Below are 16,086 nucleotides of genomic sequence, written 5' to 3' on the forward strand. Positions count from 1 at the left end.
TGCTTGAACTAAACATTTTATAGTTTTGCTTAACTATGAATAGTCTTTTCTTTGGTAGTTACACTTCTGTTATTTTCTCTTCCCATACCAAATGCTACAGAAATGTCGTATTAAAATTTACTAATTTAAATATCTGGAAACCTACTTATTTTAAGAAGTCAGAGTAGTACATTTGTTGGTTTTACATAATTGCTACATATGTTTGCATCATAGCTATCTTCTTGCACAGATACTTTTAGTCAGACATGTACAGAATAGCCAGTCCCTTCATCACTAGACATGAATTGTGCATCCTCTGTACCTATCACTGAATGAAAGCTAAACATAATTTTAGAAATGTAATTTTAAATTACATTCATTAAAAAATATTATGTCAAAATTTGTTTTATTTTAAAACTTCTTCAAAACTTTGCTTTATGAGTTACAACTTATTTTTAAATCTTTTGACATGAGTAAAGGAGTAGACAAAGTTTAGAAATGATATTGTCTATTTGAGAACTGTCAGTATTTTCTGCAATAACTATTGTGAGCATTATTCTCTAGGACTGATATCCTTTTAGGTATGAGGCATGAGAACCAAGGTACTTTTGTTTTTTTTTTAAGAAGCAAAAATTGTGTGGTAGATAGTTGTTCTGATTTTATTTATCCCTTGCTAAGATGTGTAATATTATCACAATGCAAAATACCTAATTCATTAATCCATGTTATTATTTTATAGGTTGTTATGGTGTCCCTTCTCATGAGATTTCTGGTGGATGGTTATGTGTCCGATGCAAAAGAAATGCATGGACTGCAGTAAGTAGCTCATGTTAATATCTCTTAGCTCCAGTTCTTATTCCATTGACTGCACACATTCAAATCTAGTGGTAAGATTGTACACATGCTTTTGTATGCAATTCACACTGTATGTCTTGTCTTCTCTTTCTAAATCATCCTACGTGTTGCTCTATATTTATTTTAGAAATGTTAAAAGTTTTTAGGTGTCACTCCTTTTCTGAATAACCTACAGAAACTGCTGCTACTTTGTGAGTAGGCCCAAAATATTGTTCTGTTTTTGATTTCTGGAAATAAGTATTTGAAGTAACAGTCAAGGTGGGGATTTTCTCTGAGGAAACCATGCTGATAAATAACTTCAACTCACATGAGGAATTCCCCCACTTATTTAGTTATATATTCATACTTCAACACAGTTGAGAGATCTACTCTTGTCCCAGGCACTGCTGTGAACCTTCAACAACAAATGATCCCCCACTTGGGGGACACTGATCCCTCCTCATTTACATTGTTTTTCCTGGAGACTTTGTTGAAACTTTAGCTCATATCCAAGCATTGAGTACCATTTCATTAATCCAGTATGTCACTCTTATGTGCTATTTTAATTTGCCTTTAAAAAGTTCTTTTTCAGGTGGTATTAGAACATTTTTGAAAGTGAGACCCTGTCAGATCTCAACACCATATCCCTCACTCTTGATTTTAGAGCATATGCTGAACTTGATGGTTTTGATTGTAATGGTAGCAATAGCTTTATTCCTCAATGATTGCTAATGGCAGTGACTTAAGTTTTCTTGCAACAAAAGTTAAAATTTTGAGGACAATATAAGGAAAATGCTTTGCATGAAGAAATTTATGTCATGATTATATATGTTTAGCTTTTGGTGTTGAAATAGACTTGTGGTGACTGTAAATTTAAGGTCCATGGGAATGTCTTTCTGAATTTTTAAATTTTTTTTGCTGGCATTCACTTTGGCTAGTGAAGGGGACATGGGCAAAAATGTGGACACTCTTGTTTTAGTAATCTGATATACAGTGTGTCCGTAAAGTCATGGTGCACTTTTGACCGGTCACAGGAAAGCAACAAAAGACGATAGAAATGTGAAATGTGAAATCTGCACCAAATAAAAGGAAAACTCTTCCAGTTTCATACCTATTCAGTGCAGTTCAATGTGGGCTCACACACAGATTTTTTAGGACTCCTTAGGTAACTATCCCATATAGCCTCTACAGACTCGTCACTGACTGATGGCCTACCAGAACGGGGTTTCTCCACCAAACTGCCAGTTTCCTTCAACTGCTTATCCCACCGAGTAATGTTATTCCTATGTGGTGGCGCTTCGTTATAAACACGCTGATATTCACGTTGCACTTTGGTCACGGATTCGAATTTACCGAGCCACAGAACACACTGAACTTTCCTCTGTACCATCCACATCTCGACTGGCATGGCCTGGGCTGCTCCGCTGTATACATGGTGTTACGTCATCATCTGCACATGTGCACATGCTGCCACATCATCCTACAGAAACTGAAAGGGTTTTCCTTTTATTTGGTGCAGGTTTCAAATTTCTGTTGTCTTTTGTTGCTTTCCTGTGACCGGTCAAAAGTGCACCATAACTTGACGGACATACTATATTTGATGTTAGAGCTTACATCTACAACTTAATAAGTCTTTTCGTTAGTGGTTCCAGAAAACATTTTGGCATTTCCTTTGGTGTGGTCACTATTAACAACAACTATGTAAATGTAGAGCATCTGTAAATCAGCCAGGAAGTTCTGCTATAATAGCTCTATTAAACTCTTGTTTACCATGCAGGTCCTATTCCCATTGTAGGAGCCAAAGTAAAGCTTTGTAGAATCAGTTTGACCAGGGATATCTTCTCATTTACTCTCAGATATAGGTTTAAAGATATGCTATTCCAGTTCACCAAGGCGTGAAGAGTTCTCTGTTCCACCCATGTTACTGCTCGGCTCCTGTGCTCATATACCGAGCAGTCCTGTTATTTATCAAGGTACACTGTTCCTTGCATGGCAGAGCCAGGGCACACCTAGGCCACTCATCCTGATTCTCAGGCTGCTTCTGATTAATTATGCTGTTTTCCTTAAGCATGTCTTATGAAAGAAATGCTTAGATTAATCACGTTGTAATTGATTTTAAAACATCTTTCTATTAATCTTAACCCCTTGTACCCTCAAAATATATAATAAACCTTTTGTATTTTAATATTGATACCATATCAGTATTTCAGATTGCAATAGAAATGAAACTGTTCAATAGAAGAGAACTTTATGATGATATTTTAGACCCACATAATTTCTTATTTTTTTCTTTTATTTTTGTGACAGAGACAGTCAGAAAGAGGGACAGATAGGGACAGACAGGAAGGGAGAGAGATGAGAACCACCAATTTTTTGCTGTGGCACCTTAGTTTATTGATTGCTTTCTCATATGTGCCTTGACTGGGGGGCTACAGCAGACTGAGTGACCCCTTGCTCAAGCCAGTGACCTTGTGCTCAAGCTAGTGAGTTTTGCTCAAACCAGATGAGCCCACACTCAAGCTGGCGACCTCAGGGTCTTGAACCTGGGTCCTCCACGTTCCAGTTCGACACTATATCCACTGTGCCACTGTCTGGTCAGGCCATAATTTCTATTTCTAAGTGGAAAATATGCAGATTCATAGTGAACCAATTGTTTTTCCAATTTATCCATTTTGATTGAACTTTGTCTATGAAGCTTTATTTAGAATTTTTTCTCCTGAGAAATAGTTGAATTGCAGTTTAAGCACTACAGAGAAAAAACTGATAATATTGATATTTGGCTTTGATATTCTTATATAGTATGGTAGTGAGTGTTGTAATATTAATTTTTATAACAACTTAAGTTTGATTCTTTGGATTTTGTAGCTAGAATGATTGCATTTAAAGTATCCTAGACCTGAATTCTTTAAGAGTCAATCTCACATTATAAGTTTGAGGTTCCAGAGGAGCGCTGGACCTCCTTTTCAATGGAGGTGCTAAAGGAGCTAATAGAAATCTAACAGTGTTGGGAAGTCAAGATGGTATTTCATTGCTGGTGTGTACATCGCTAACTGTAATTCCGAATTAAACATACTTTATGAAGGTAAGACTTACACATTATAAATGCAGAATACTCTAATAGCATATTTTGCTTGGGATATACATTTATACAAGAGACATGACTATTCTAGTCAATTGTTTTCATTTTCTTTTGTGATGAGTGCTTTGAAAATCTTGGGGGTAAGAAGAGGTTACCCTGTGATATTTATTCTCATAAGGTATATGTGAGAATTACATGTGGTGTTTTTGTTGTTGTTGTTTTGTTTTTAAGCATGTGCATGAGAGAGGCAGGAAGGGAGAGAGATAGGAAGCAACGTATAGTTGTGTCACTTTAGTTGTTCATTGATTTCTTCTCATAAGTGCCTTGACCAGGGCTGTGGGGTGTGGGCTAGGGCTCAGGGCAAGCCAGCGATCTTGGGCTTCAAGCCAGCGACCGTGGGATCATGTTGATGATCCCACGTTCAAGCCGGCCAACTTGCACTCAAGCTGGTGAGCTGCTCTCAAGCCAGATGAGCCCATGCTCAAACTGGTGACCTCAGGATTTCAAACCTGGGGCCTCAGCATCCCAGGCCAACGCTCTATCCACCACACTACCACTGGTCAGTCATGGGGTGGTTCTTTTTTTAAAGATGCTTATTTAGAAGAGTACCCAGGGGTAAAGAAAATGCTGTATGTTCAATGGACTATTATATTCAGTCATAAAAAGAACGAAAGCCTTGCATTTGTGACAACATGGATGAACCTTGAGGGTGTTGTACTAAGTGATATAAGTCAGACAAAGACAGATACTTGTGCTCTCACTTGTATGTGGAATTAAAACAAAAAAAGAGGAACTCATAGAAACAGAGGATAGATAAGTGATTTTCAGAGCTGGGCAGAGTGGGAAAAATGGATAAATGTGGTCAAAAGGTACAAACTGCCTTACAAGATGAGTAAGTTCTGGAGATCTAATATACAACATGGTGACTATAATTAACAATCCTGTATTATATATTTAAATGTTGCTAAGAGAATAAGTCTTTAAGGTTTTCACCACACAGATAATTGTGAGGTGATGGATGTAGTAACTAGCCTTATTTTGGTGATCATTTCTCAATATACACATATATTAAATCACTACATTGTGTACTTTAAACTTAGACAATATAGTATGTCAGTTATATTTCAATAAAGCTGGAAAAAATGAGAGGCTATAATAGTAACTGTATCATAGAGTTAGGCATCAACAATTTAAATTTTGGAATCAAGGGCTTATTAGGAATTATTGTATCCAATCCCAGACAGTTAGTAAATTCATGTATTAGATTTGTCAGAATCATCCTGGGCAGGGTAGTTGAGGATGCACATTCAAGGCTAGAATCATTGCCCACACACCAGCTGTCTTTTTATTTACTGATTTTAAAGAGTGAGCATCACTCTGGACCCTATTCTCCTGCTAGTTTTTAAATAACTAGAGGCAAGAATTTTGTCTCGTTTATCTCTATAACTGCTGACACCTGGTATAGTGTTGGATCATTTCTGAACTGGTAGAGCATAAGCTAGGAAGGCTGTTAGGGTGGTGATATAGGCAGGGTCTTTATCTGGGACCTTCAGTGCTTTCACAGTTTCAAAGTTTTGATTTAGTGCTCACTGTTTCACTTTGCTAACATTTCTTTACTTTATCTATTTATGTCAATTTAAAAAAGAAATGTGAAGCTGTATTGCAGGTTCATGTGTTAGGGGAAGAGAATAGTTACAAATTTTGTGTTAAACCCTATCTTGGATTCTAGGATCTTGACTGTATACCTAAATTGAAGTGAAATAAAATGAAATAATACAAGAACCCCCTCCCCCCAAATACCTATCATGAGGTTTAGGTTGTATGTTCATCATCCTTGGGGAAGTTTTCCTTCATTATAGTATCACATGAACACATTCCAAACATTATCAAGTTCTGTTTTTAGATGTAGAATGTCAGTATGCTGATTCTATCTTGTGTTTCTTTTTAATTCTTAATGTGGATCAAATCACTTTTGCCCTAAATAACTATAGTTTGTGTCTAATCTGTTTATTGATATCCATGGTATAATGAGTATAAGTTACTACTAATTAAAAATATAATGGTAATATTTTCACTGTAAAAATACAAAATTTATATTGATTTCTTTCAGGTTTTCCCCCACCATTTTCTTTTTTATTCCTACATTGAAAAACTTTTGTTTGAGTCTGGGTATTTCTGTGAAATACCTGAATACTGTTTTAGGGCTGCAGTTTTAATTATTAAGAAAGAAATTAGTTAAATATCTGAAAGAAGCTGGTAACCTGAGTACTTCTAATAATTAATAACCCGTGGGCTTACTACTATGTAGATTATTAACAGGTAGTATGCTATTAAAAAATGGGAGAATTTTCTATATCTTCTGAAGAATTTATAATATAGAATTCTAAAGAATACATAAATATCAATATAAACAAGTTTAAGAGGTTACAAAGGAATGTTGAGCCTGGCCTGTGGTGGCGCAGTGGTTAGAGCATCACCTTGGAATGCTGAAGTCGTTGGTTTGGTTGCTGGTTTGAAAGCACAGTCAAGGCACATACAACAGGCAAGCAATGAACAACTAAAGTGAAGCAACTATGAGTTGATATTTCTCGCTCTCCTCTTCCTTTCTCTGTAAAATTAATATATAAAATCTTTAAAAAAAGGAATATTGATAAGATTTTGTTTTTTTAATTTAGGAATAATATAGGTCTTTTTTTTTCTTTTTCTTTCTTTTTTTTTTGTATTTTTCTGAAGTGAGAAGCTGGGAGGCAGGGAGACAGACTCCCACATGCACCCAACCGGGATCCATCTGGCATGCCCACCAGGTGGTGATGCTCTGCCCATCTGGGCTATTGCTCCATTGCAACTGGTGCCATTCTAGCACCTGAGGAAGAGTCCATGGAGCCATCCTCAGTGCCCGGGCCAACTGTGCTCCAGTAGAGCCTTGGCTATGGGAGGGAAAGAGAGGGACAGAGATAAAGTAGAGGAGGAAGGGTGGAGAAGCAGATAGACCCTTCTTCTGTGTGCCCTGACTGGGAATCAAACCCAGGACTTCCACACACAGGGCCGATACTCTACCGCTGAGCTAGCCGGCCAGGGCAATATAGGTCTTTGGTGGTAGTTTCTTTTCGGGTAATTTGGTTCTTTCTCTAGGGACCTTTTGGTGTGGACTAGGGGCCTGTGATGTTTTGTTTTTGTGTCAGAAATGGAAGTGAAAAATCAATGTACAGATTGGTTACTTACCATAGAAAGTCACATTTGTGTTACTTTATTTAGTTAGAAATGATATTTAGTTAGGATGACGAATACACCACCTGAATCTCATGATAGGTATTCTGGAGGTGGGGGTCTTGTACTGTTTCATTCCATTTCACTTGGCTTTGGACATACAGTCATGGTTTATGACTCTGACAGATGTGAGTCGCCAGTCTATACATGACCGCATTATAATACCTGTGCTGGAGTTTTTCAATGTCAGTGTGAAAAATTCCAAAGAAAGTTATCATTGTGTTGTGTCTTACTAGGGAGCTCTTTTATTACCTTAAATAATTAATGGGGAGTGGGCAAGGCAGATAGAGTAGCTCACATGCCTATAATCTAAACAAAATCTAAATTAAAGGAAGATTTAAAAGCAATGTACTAAGAAGGTTTGACTAGAGATATATATCTAAGGTTACCTCGGGTCCTAAAATTTATTGATTTTTGTGTTGCTTTGTATTTTTATTTCTCTTTAATTAGTTTTCCTTAAGAATTGGGGACCTTCATGATAACTAAATTTATTCCTGTGCTTCTTAACTTAGAGATGATGAATAACAGAAAAGTATAGGAATAAATGATACCGGTAATTATTGGTAAGATCAATTCCAAAGGAAACTAAAGGAAACACTCATTGGTTTTTTAATAAAAGCCAGTGACCTCAGGGCCTTACTACATAAAACTTTAGCTACCTGCTATTTGGGAATGCATACCAATAGGCATTATTCTCTAAGTTTCTATTTCAATATATCCCATTTACTTACTTCAGGAGAATTTGTTTGACTATTTTCATTTAAAAGTAATTACAGTATAAAAAACCCAACTATATATTAAATTCTTTTTTTTTTTTTTTTTTTTTTTTCATTTTTCTGAAGCTGGAAACAGGGAGAGACAGTCAGACAGACTCCCGCATGCGCCCGACCGGGATCCACCCGGCACGCCCACCATGGGGTGACGCTCTGCCCACCAGGGGGCAATGCTCCGCCCATCCTGGGCGTCGCCATGTTGCGACCAGAGCCACTCTAGCGCCTGGGGCAGAGGCCACAGAGCCATCCCCAGCGCCCGGGCCATCTTTGCTCCAATGGAGCCTTGGCTGCGGGAGGGGAAGAGAGAGACAGAGAGGAAAGCGCGGCGGAGGGGTGGAGAAGCAAATGGGCGCTTCTCCTGTGTGCCCTGGCCGGGAATCAAACCCGGGTCCTCCGCACGCTAGGCCGACGCTCTACCGCTGAGCCAACCGGCCAGGGCTATATATTAAATTCTTGAATGAATATTGCCATGCCATGAAAAAGTAAGTTTTGTAATAAAAAATTTTCAAAAGTCACTTTATAGGCTAGAATTTTCTTTCTGTATACTGAAATGCATAAACAAGGTGACTGCACACATTTCATCTATTGAAGAACTTTTATTGTACTTTGTAGAATAATAAAATTATATTGTATATGTATAACAAACATAAAATTCTACCTTCTTTCCCAAAATGGTTTTTTTTTTTTACACTGTCCTAGGATAGAATGGACCACCTCAGTAGCTTCTGAGGCTAATACATTGCTATCACCACAATTACTTTAGCAAACCTGGTTCCCCTCACTTCTGCAACATCATGCAGAGTTAGTGATCGAGTTTGCACTTCCCCAAAATGGTTTTAAGAAATCTAAGCCCAGGTATGAAATCTGTTTTTACCTTGGCCAAACATTTATTCCCTATGTCCTTTATTTTGCTTATTTGTTTTTAAAACTAGAATAACAAATATAAGCACACTATACTGTGATGATCACTTGGAATTAGCATTTTCTTCACTCTTAGAATGCAGTATGCAATTGTGATGATAAAAACAAACATTTGGGTGACTATTTTTTTATTGCTTGGTTGTAAATTGGTAGTATCTGTAGATTTGGGGAATGGTTGCTATTCTTGCTCTCCAAGGTTACACATTGCTATTATATTGGGCTTTTGAAAGAAAATGAAGTCTTTTCTTTGAATAACTCATAGTCACAAACTTCTAAGGTACTTGAGGTAGTGGCCTTTATAAAACCCACCCCCATGATTGTGCTAAAGCTTGTGGGCTATGCCATTTGTTGGAACATATTTGTCTGAACTTCTGATCTTTGGAGTGTATCTTAGTCTTAACACTCAATTTCTTCTCTTTATATATTATAGTTTACATTCAGTACTATTTTGTAATAGTTTCTGGTGTACAGTATAGTGGTCAAACAATCATATACTTCATTAACACGCAGTTCTTAAGTCTCAGGTAAACATGGTCAACTTCCTGTGAAGCTGATAACTCATGTCATCTTGGGGAACTGTGAAGCCCTAACAACCTCAAGTCTTTTAAGTAGAGTCTCTGACTTCCACATTGCATTGAGGCTGGGTAGACGTGCATCTGATGTGAAAAAACCCTAACCACACTCTGTTGAGGATTATGTTATCCCTACTCCCTAACACAACCTCCTCTCCAACTCCCCAAATAAAAATAGTGTTAGAATTTTTCCAGTTTCCATAAAATTTAATACTGACAAGGACATAAATAATTTTTTATCTCAGAAATCACATTTAATAGATAATGAACCAGGTGTTTGAGAGAAGAGTAAAGTTTTTGGTGAGGATCACCCCACTATATGGTAAAAGACCCCAAATTCCTGGCAGTCCTCAGGCCTACAGATTCCCAGGCCAGGCATTTTTGTTGTTGTTGTTGTTATTTATTTTTAGAGTGGGAAGAAGACTTACCAACTGGCCTAATACTGAACAACATCTTTGAATGATTTTGGTTAGTTTACATTGAAACTAAAGCCAGTACTCATTTTTAGAGTAATTGGTTATCTACTGAATATGGAATAGAGTTATGGGGTGGTTAAGTAGAGCAGTTTCTTTACCCTTTCATATTTAATTTATTCAATGTTCTCAGTTGTCCCAACTGACAACAGTGTTGGCCTTTTTTTTTTTTCCAGGGACAGAGAGAGGGTCAGAGAGAGGGATAGATAGGGACAGAGACAGGAACGGAGAGATGAGAAGCATCAATCATTCGTTTTTCGTTGCACGTTGCGACACCTTAGTTGTTCATTAATTGCTTTCTCATGTGCCTTGAACACGGGCCTTCAGCAGAATGAGTAACCCCTTGCTCGAGCCAGCGACCTTGGGTCCAGGCTGGTGAGCTTTTGCTCAAACCAGATGAGCCTGCGCTCAAGCTGGCAACCTCAGGGTGTCAAACCTGGGTCCTCCGCATCCCAGTCCGATGCTCTATCCACTGCGCCACTGCCTGGTCAGGCTATATTTTTTTATTCTATGGGATATTATCAAGACCAGGTGATGAGAGGCTGTCAGTCTAACAGGCTGACTGATTCTCATTCACTGTAAAACTAGTAGGAAAAAGAGAGTCTCTATTCTTATTAAGGCAGGGCATTCACAGGTAGACAGTGACAGTTCAACTGCGGCCATGTGGTTGCTGCCACCACTGCTGCTCTCCACTGGGGGGCCTGTAAGCCTCTAGCCAGGACCACACACTCTCATGTGAGGTTATGCATTTGGGTTCAAAATTACCTCTTGCCTCCTGAGAAAAAAGCTGGCCCAGTAATAATTATTTTACTTTAAACAAACAGTACAGCACATTTGTGAATATCAGTTATCCTGAGAGCATAGCTGTGATGAGGAGGCCTTTCCACTAGGGAACTGCTTACAGGCTAAAAAGTCACAAATCATTTTTTTCTGTTCTTTCTCCCTTTTGCTCAAGAGACATAATTCCCTTCCTACCCTGCACTTCTGCTTCTTTGGTAATGATGAGAAAGAAAAAGAAGTCTACAAAGCTTATTGTAAGTGGAACTATATTCATAAATAGCTTCTTGATTGAGAACAAATGCCTCATTAATCTTAAGTGCTTCAGTGAGAGAGTACAAGTAAAGTCAGGAAGAATAATGACTGACATTATGGGAAGCATAACATACTGTACTCCACACCAGGATGTGCATGCTCGGAGGTCACTGGGCCACAAGGCACAGCTCCTTAGCAATGAGGAAGAAGATCTCTAGAAAGATTTGAGGGAAAGACATTGCAGTGCAGGTTTTTCTCATGAATGGCAAAAATTAGTTCAGTGGCAGGATGAAGAAATCATGTACTTTGCTCTTTGTTATTTGAAGGTCATGCTGGGAAGAAAGAATAAGCCAGCTGAGTTTATATTTAGAAGCCAAATGTTTTATATATATATATATTTTATATATATATGTATATATGACATTTCAAATGTATATATAACATTTTAAATGTATATATATAAAATTTAAATGTATATATATTTAAATGTTATATATATAAATATATATAATATATATATTTTATGTTATATATTTTTAACGAAGTAAGAGGCATGTTCAACTTGAAGTACTCTGCTTAGGGTCCTGGAATTCCTATGTAAATGCAGTAAGTTCTGTGTAGATTGCATCTGACCGCTCTTCAGTTATTAGGCAGGTGCTTCTCTTTGCCACTGAACATGTGGCTAGCTTGCTACCAGACAGGTGCTCTGATAACCTCAAAGTAAGTTTTATATTGGTATAAACAGTGCCATTAGAAAGATCAATCCAGGAGAAAAAATGCAATTTAAAATAAACACAGAGTATGACTTCTTATTTTTCTGTTATCTTCCTTTCATGCAAACGGTTGATAATATTTAAATAGTTAAAATATAGTAAGTGCACCCACCTCTCTCCAGATGTCCATGTCCTAATTCCTGGAACTTGTGAGTATATTATGGTGCATGGAAAAGGGAATAATGGCAGCAGATGGCATTCAGGTTGCTAATCAGCTGATTATGAGAGGAGGGTTATTTTGGGTACTTGGGTGTACAGTGTAATCACAAGGGTTCTTTTTTTTTTTTTTTTTTTTTAATTTTTTTTTTTTAAAGATTTTATTTATTCATTTTAGACAGGAGAGAGAGAGAGAGAGAATGAGAGAGAGAGAGAAGGGAGGAGCAGGAAGCATCAACTCCCATATGTGCCTTGACCAGGCAAGCCCAGGGTTTCAAACCGGCGACCTCAGCATTCCAGGTCGCCACTTTATCCACTGCGCCACCACAGGTCACGCACAAGGGTTCTTAAATGTGGAAGAGGGAGGCAGGCAAGGATGTCACAGTGATATTATGTGAAAAGTACTTGACCTGCTGTTGCCAGCTTTGAGGATGGAGAAGAAAGACCATGAGTTCAGACACATTGGCAGCCCTGAAAAGCTGGAGAGAGCAAAGAAATGGATTCTCCCTGAGAACCTCCCAGAAAGGAATGACCCTGCTTACTCCTTGATCAAGCCCAATGAGACCCACTTTGAACTTGGAACTTACTGAACTGTATACATTTGTATTGTTTTTAGCCATTAAGTTTGAGGTAATTTATTATTTCATTAACAATGAATACAGTATTCAGTAGAAAGACAGCCTTTTTGAAAGGGTGATTAATTTTCACTTGTAACTGGCATTCCACTATGTATGTTGTGTTTTCAGTGTCATCTCTCAAATTCAGGCATCTTTCCCTGACTGCCTCCTTCTGTCTTCCTAGTCCACACCCTCTAGTACCTGGGCTCCAGCCATCCTTTAACTTCACTGTAACATACGAGTCCGTATGCTCCAAGCATTTCAGTCTCTCCCTCTCCTCTTCCCCTTACTTTTGGTTTTAACTACCACATTACCTTGCATACACTTTCAGCTGCCTTGCTACTTTCTTTTTTTTTTTTTTACTTATTCATTTTAGAGAGGAGAGAGAGAGAGAAGGGGGGAGGAGCTGGAAGCATCAGCTCCTATATGTGCCTTGACCAGGCAAGCCTAGGGTTTCAAACCGGCGACCTCAGCGTTCCAAGTCTATGCTTTATCCACTGTGCCACCACAGGTCTGTCTTCTCACTTTCTGACTTTATTATTTTCCCTTGGCATAACTCAACCCTGGTAAATTCAGCTATCTGTACTTTCTACTTGCATCCCTTTAGCTGAATTTGGTTGTGGAGAAACACCCATTATGCAGATTGCTCTTGCTTTCAGTTTGTAATTGTAGGTGAGTCCTCAGTAGTGCTGGTAATGCATGCTGCATTCCCATCATGCATTCACTCTGCCACTCTCCTGCTTGCCTGTTTCATACCTTTTATCATCTAAAGCCTCCCCATGTCCTCCCCCCATCCTCACTGTCACTTCATGAACTCCATATTTTAGTGAGAAACAGGAAGCCATCAGTAGAGATCTGCAGGTTTCCACCTGCATCATTTCTGTGATATCTCTACTCTTACCCAAGGCCGTTCCCTCTCCAACATACAGGATCATAGTTCCACTAACTCCTCCCTTTCTCTCCCACATCACCAATGGTCCCCTCTCTGGGTGATTCTCATCATCATCTACACAAGTTGTTATTTCTTCCATCTTCAAATAAACAAAAACCCTGTCAATATTTTTCTTTATCAGCTCCCACCCTATTTCTCCACGCCCCAGTGTATATTCTTAAAAGTCTTGTCTTCATTCTCTCCAGTTCTCCCCTACTTCTCAAAATTATTCTAGTCACAGGCTTTGCCCCCTGATTCCTTAGAAACTTCTGTTTCACCAGCACAATCCATTGATAACTGTTTCCTGTTTGAACCACTGTCTTCTCTTAGCTTCCAGGAACCTGCACTCTCCTGTTTTTTCCTCCTGCTTTACCAGCCAGTCACTTCCTTTCACTCCCCAGGGTTCAGAATGTGGGCCTCTTCTCTACACTAACCCATTTTGTTAATCTCATCCCATCTCATAGCTTTTATAACAGCATCTAGTCACTGATGGCTTGTACCGTTCCTGTCCAGCTCAGCCTATCCATTGAGGTGCAGATCCATATGGCCAACTTCCTGAGCAGCATGTTCAATGAGTAGCTTAAATTCACCCCGTATCAAACTGAATTCCAGATCTTCTTTTCCTGCAGCTTCCTAATTCCAGCTACTGAGGCCAAAAGCTTTAGAAATAGATATGCTTTTCTTTTTCTCATACCTTATATCTATCTGACAGTAAACCCTGTCTTTTATGTCTTTAAAATAATCTAGGATCATGGCCACATCTTAATCAACTCTGTGGATATTACCCAGACTAATCTACATTACCTCTTTCCTGGATTAAGGCACTAACCTGCTAACTTCTCTTCTCATTTTTACCCTTGAACCTTTATCCCTGCTATCATAATAGCATGGGAATGATCTAATTAAAATATAAGTCACATTATATTCTTGCTGTGCTCAAGCTTTGCAATGGCTTTCCATCTCTGTCAGAGTAAAATTCTTGCCTTTTTTCCTGGCCTATGAAGCCTTCAGATATTCTTCCACTTTCTGACCAGCAGGGACTACCATAGTTCTTAACATCCTCTACCACCTAAATAATCTACTGTTTTTGTTGCTGCTGTCCCAACCAGAATGTCACTGAGGACAGGGTCTTTGTCATTCACTGCTGTTGCCCAGCATCTAGAACATGGTGATTAATCAATATTTGTTGGATGAAGGTATGTTTTCATTTATAATACAAATTAGATATGGGCATCTAAGTTGGAGAACTCACTTGCTAGTATAAAATTCATTGGAGCCTGTTGAATTTCCATTCAGAAGATAGCGATAGGAATTTAATTTCCTCATCACTGGTAATTCATGCCAGCCCTGTCCTTATGTGAGATCCTGCCCTCTCACCAACCCTGATGAATGAGCCACATCTCCAGAAATGCTTCTTCCATGTTTTGTTGATCAGCACTTTGTGAGCTAGTTTTCTGTTAACGTGATTAATTAATCTTTTGTTTTCCCAGCTCAGACAGCCCTATTTTACGGTTTTGCATTTCTGTTATGAACATGTCAGATAAATAAGGGCGTGGGGAGGTCCTTCGGTCTCATAATTTTTCTATAGCACTGAAAATCGGCTTTAGTGGCACTTCTGGGTATGTCAGCTAAAATGAGAGCTTCTTACGAGGCAGCTGGAGAATGTTGGTATTGGCATTTCTTTAACTGATGTTTTATAGAAGAACCATTGGGGCATGATTTCCCTCTACTACAAATAATGAACAACTGTGATAGCTGTATTATAACAATGTCCTTCTCACCATTGTTAATGTTGTGTCAGCATTTTGATTATAAACACTCTTTCTCCTGGTTCAATAACTGAGCCATAAAGAAATCATTCCATGTTGTAAATTGGTATACTAACTGTTCATCTTAGTGGTGATTTTTTTTAATGAAATGGAAGTTTTAAAATACTTGTTATTGCTAAAAGGGGATTTTGTAAATGGTATTAGGTGAGGGAAGGGGACCTAAGCGGGAAAGGTACAATGTTAAGAATATGATCTGAATTTATACTTTTTTATTCAGCTTTTTCAGCCCTGGGGCTGCTGGGTGGGGATACAAAACAGTGGTTCTTTTATTGCTACACTCGAGAGACAGAAATAACAGCAGCCTTAGAGTAATCATGTTGTTACAGGCACTTCAGTATTTTGTTTTGTTTTGTTTTAGGAAACACTGGTTGGCTAGCAGTATATCTAAATCTTTATGGTAGTGAGTCATTTTATATTGGGTGTTATTGTTCCTGGAAAAACATGCTCATTAAATATAAGATAAAACAAAGCTGGCACTGAGCACTGGCTGTTGAATTTTATTTATTTATTTTGTTCTGCAAGGCTGCATAATTTTGGTACTCCATAGGTTAGATTGGAGAAAAGTTTTAGTATGCTGGAAGACTCTGAAAGAAATCATAGATGTCCTATTTTAAATTTTTATTTAAGTAAAAATAAGACAAACACAGTTATATTAATTTTAAAGAATACATTTTTAATGGAAAAAAGGTTTAATTTCTTTGTGTGTCTGTAGATTTTATTTATTTTTTAAATAAAAGAGTACTAAATATTGTTAGGGAAGTCTCCTATATCCAACACTCTCAGATACTCAAATCTCATTTTCTACAGAAAACTACTGGTACTATTTTATGAATCGGCCTTTCGTATCTTT

At 38.1% G+C, this 16,086-nt stretch overlaps 1 protein-coding gene and 1 non-coding gene across 5 annotated transcripts in view; one reads left to right on the forward strand and one right to left on the reverse strand.

Annotated features, from left to right (window-relative positions):
* Positions 1 to 16,086, forward strand: part of KDM4C (lysine demethylase 4C) — a 465,676-nt gene that overhangs the window by 307,063 nt on the left and 142,527 nt on the right. For all 4 annotated transcript variants that reach the window (XM_066368119.1, XM_066368120.1, XM_066368121.1 and 1 more), the window contains one exon: positions 719 to 795. In XM_066368119.1, the coding sequence (XP_066224216.1) occupies positions 719 to 795 (77 nt within the window). The remainder of the gene's footprint in view (positions 1 to 718; positions 796 to 16,086) is intronic.
* LOC136396015 (small nucleolar RNA SNORA66) lies at positions 8,621 to 8,753 on the reverse strand. The gene has a single exon (XR_010749448.1). It is a non-coding gene; the product is annotated as a small nucleolar RNA SNORA66 (small nucleolar RNA).

Source organism: Saccopteryx leptura, chromosome 2 (assembly GCF_036850995.1).
Source record: "Saccopteryx leptura isolate mSacLep1 chromosome 2, mSacLep1_pri_phased_curated, whole genome shotgun sequence".
Classification (NCBI taxonomy): Eukaryota; Metazoa; Chordata; class Mammalia; order Chiroptera; family Emballonuridae; genus Saccopteryx; species Saccopteryx leptura.